Source organism: Rutidosis leptorrhynchoides, chromosome 9 (assembly GCF_046630445.1).
Source record: "Rutidosis leptorrhynchoides isolate AG116_Rl617_1_P2 chromosome 9, CSIRO_AGI_Rlap_v1, whole genome shotgun sequence".
Taxonomy (NCBI): domain Eukaryota; kingdom Viridiplantae; phylum Streptophyta; class Magnoliopsida; order Asterales; family Asteraceae; genus Rutidosis; species Rutidosis leptorrhynchoides.
Genome location: NC_092341.1, coordinates 252,376,182 through 252,380,004, shown reverse-complemented (window position 1 = coordinate 252,380,004; position 3,823 = coordinate 252,376,182). Strand labels below are relative to the sequence as shown.

Sequence of the window (3,823 nt, the reverse complement as noted above, 5' to 3'; positions counted from 1 at the left end):
ATGCATATGACAGTAAAAGAAAATGAAAGTTAGAATACATTATATAACACAATAAAAAGAATCAAACATCAAGCAATATAGAACAAATAAACCTTCTTCAATTTGTCACCGTTGATGCTCTTCAAGATCTTCATAATAGCCATTGTCATATATGTTATCCTCGTATTCATCGTTCGCTTCATCTTCGAGCTCCGTATCCATTTCCTCATCTCTAAGACTCCCAACTATAACTTCTTCATGTCTAGCTCACTTTGGTCTGGACTCAAAATTTTCGTCTGTATTTTCATCTTCAAGATCCTCTGCAATTATATGAATAACATATATTCATTTAACATAGAACAAGTAATGAAACAGAGTTATAAACAATTTTATATACGGAGTAGTTAGCAACAATATATGTTATAAACAATTATAATTACAGAAATGTTAAGAAAATCAAATACGAATAACCCAATATAGTGAATAAGAGAGACAACTATGTACTTTGGCGATAAAAGAGATACCTGAGTTCTTTGGTGAAAAAAGAGTTACAAAGTTGTTGAGAAACCTTTTAGCTAAGCCCAATTTGATTTGGTGCCTTTGAATTTGGGAGGTGATCTTTCCACACTAGCATTTGATCCATCCACAATAAAATAATACAACCATCCTATTTTACCCTTAAACTACTATTAGGTCAACATACTATTTTTAAAGGGTAAAATAGTTAATTAAATGTTTTTGGTGTGGATGGATCAAAACTAGTGTGGTAGGATCAACGCAAATTTTTTGAATTTACCATAATTTTTGAATGAAAAAATTTGGATCAGCTTCAAAATTTGGCTCCGTAATCTGTGATATTGGTCGTACTATTTGAGAGGGTAAGTTTTGGTCAAAATTAATTGAGGATAACTTCTTACATATATACGTACATATGGAATATTAAATAAATACTAGTAATATTTAACTAAAAAATATAAGTATAAGTTATAAGTTAAATATAAGTTAAATAAATAATATAATTATACCAAATGTATCGGTAACAGTATTAAGTTACATGCATCCCTATTATGTAGGTAATAATATTCTATGTCATGATTAAAAGTGTACATGTCACTCCCATATTAATTCTAGTGTTTGGCAAATGAGGTTTAAAAAGTAATTAAGTACATTTTTGTAACACCAAAATGTGGTTTTGAAACAACACCATATGCACAACCGTTTGATTACTTTATTATTTTATAAATCATTTTACTTTTATTTATTCACCTTTAGTGGGTAAATATGAAATTTCAAAAAGTAATAAGGATAGTATATGATAAATAAACATATCTCGTAATATTGGCAAATATTGAATTATGTTTGTTTTGAAATTTTAACACATTAATTTTTTATTTTTTAGTTAGAATCGTAAAAGGCAGTTAATGGATGATAACAAAATTTGAGTTAATGGATGATAAAATTTTTTTAGCTAATTTCGAAATAGATTGCTCAAATGACTCAAGAGGAATATTCATTTGAGTCCATAAATTAAGTTGAGATTCAAGGGACCAATGAGAGCGCGACATGTGTCGCGAAAATCAAATGTGATTAAAAAAAATTCAAAAAAAAATTTTCGACAAATTTTTTTTAATTTTTTTGCGAACTTTTTTTTTAAATTTTTTTCTACAATCACATGTGATTTACCTGCACAATCACATGTGATTGAATTGTACAATCAAATGTGATTAGATTTGCCATGCATAATCACATGTGATTGACATGCATAATCACATATGATTTTCGAAAAAAAATTCGAAAAAAAAGAATTTCGAAAAAAAAATCTAAAAAAAAAAATTTCAATTTTTTTTTTTCAATCACATGTGATTTTCGCACCACATGTCGCGTTCTCATTGGTCCCTTTATTTTCAAGCAAATTTATGGATGCAAGTGATTACAACTCAATGACTCAAATATATTGTCTATTTTTATTTTAATCATTATTTAATATCATTATGTTATATTTTAATTGAACGTAGATATCATTGACTTTGATCTAATGGTCCTCTTCCAAAGTTACTTTTAATCTCAGGGTTAATTATTTGCCATGTAATCCTTTAGTTAATATGATTTACTAATAACATTAGAAGTATATACTGTATATTTTATTTATACTCTAAAATATCATTAAGTGCACACGTGGAACTATGACGTCGGTTGAGTATACCAAAAATTAACTTTAAAAAGGACGTGGGCAGACGACAAGTTTCATTTTCTGTCTTGTTATTTCACATCATCTTCTTCTACAAACCTAAGTACTGTACAATTTTCATCTCTTTTACAGTATCTTTTAAACAAAATACAAAAAATGAATGTTAAGCATCTCGCAAAAAAAATGGATGTTAGGGTTAGACAACCGAACCTTCTAGAAGATCTTCCACAAGATATGCTTGTGGAAATCTTGTCTAGAGTTGGTCATAATTTATCCGCTCAATTGTTCATGGTAAAGTCAGTTTGCAAAGCATTTGAGAAGCATTCTGAGGATGCTTTGGTTTATAAAAGGCTTTTCTTTGATAGGTGGTGTATCTCACCTTGGGGAAACCCTAAGTTGACCCATATTTTCCTTTTTTCTATGTATTTTGGAAACCCTAATGCGATTTTTCGCTATGGTTTAAGGGCTTATTTTGATTCTATATACCCTGATATAGGGCTTCATTTTTTAGAAAAAGCTTCGAATATGCAACTTAAATAAGCATGTTATGTTTATGGTTTGGTCATGTTTGCCTCTCACCAAATAGAGGAAAAGGACATCGAATTACAAATTCTTAATCAAACATTTCCACCGGTGCCGAATTTGCTGGTTGAGGTGAGAACAAGTTTTTTGATTTGTTGCGACGCTTATGGGTATTATTTAACCCCCATTCTTTTAATGACGTCGTAACGTGCTACACTATCAAGGGTCACAATGGTTATTTTCCACTTAACCTTGAGTGGGAAATTATATTGACTAAACTAGAATGAATTTCTTGTTTTTGGCCTTATGAGTTGCGTGTTTTTAATGAACGATTTGGGTTTAACTAGATTTATTAGTATTTTATGTTTTCTATATTTTAGATTTTGTATAAATTTTACTCATCACTTAATGTAAATATTAGTAATTGTGTCTATTATCATATATCAGTTTATTTCCATTTGTGATGTTAATTACGGAGTACAAGTATTTTTCTATATCTATGTTAGTGTTTTTGCAAAACATTTGTGATGTTACTGTATTTTTCTAATCTATGTTAAGTAATACTATAATATACAATACTGAGTGGAAAGTAAAATAATCATGACTTAAGATTATTACCTAGATAATAGGCCAGGAATTACCTGCATAATAGGCCATGAAGCTGTAACTTACTGTTACATATAAAGTAAATTACAAGTTACAACATATACAAAACATTTCTCTATTTGTTGGATTTAGTCACCAAATAACCATTCTCATTATTATCGTGAAATTTAAATTAAAAAAATTAGCTTTCAATCTATACACATATATCTCATAGAGTTTTTTCATATATACCCCTCTTAACCTTTAAAATTACATATTTACTCACTAAATATGTTACTTTTAGACGTTAAAAATGGACATATATGATATTATTCGCCTTAAGTAGGTAAATATGAGATTTCAAAAATTAATAAGGATTGTATATGATTAAAAAACATATCTCGTAATATTGACAAATATTTTATACTTAAATAAAATAAAATCAGCGCATTAAATGCACGTCTATTCAGTATCACCAAAAATCCCCTTTAAAGGTTAAGATGGCAGACAAAAAGTTGAATATTTTCTCAAATACAGTCTTCTCGATCT

The 3,823-nt window shown here is 28.6% G+C and overlaps 1 protein-coding gene across 1 annotated transcript; it reads left to right on the top strand.

Annotated features, from left to right (window-relative positions):
- Positions 1-2,350: 2,350 nt before the first annotated feature.
- Positions 2,351-2,707, top strand: LOC139868689 (putative F-box protein At1g67623). Its single transcript, XM_071857023.1, has one exon. It carries the CDS (start codon positions 2,351-2,353, stop codon positions 2,705-2,707), a length of 357 nt encoding a protein of 118 aa, XP_071713124.1.
- Positions 2,708-3,823: the final 1,116 nt, after the last annotated feature.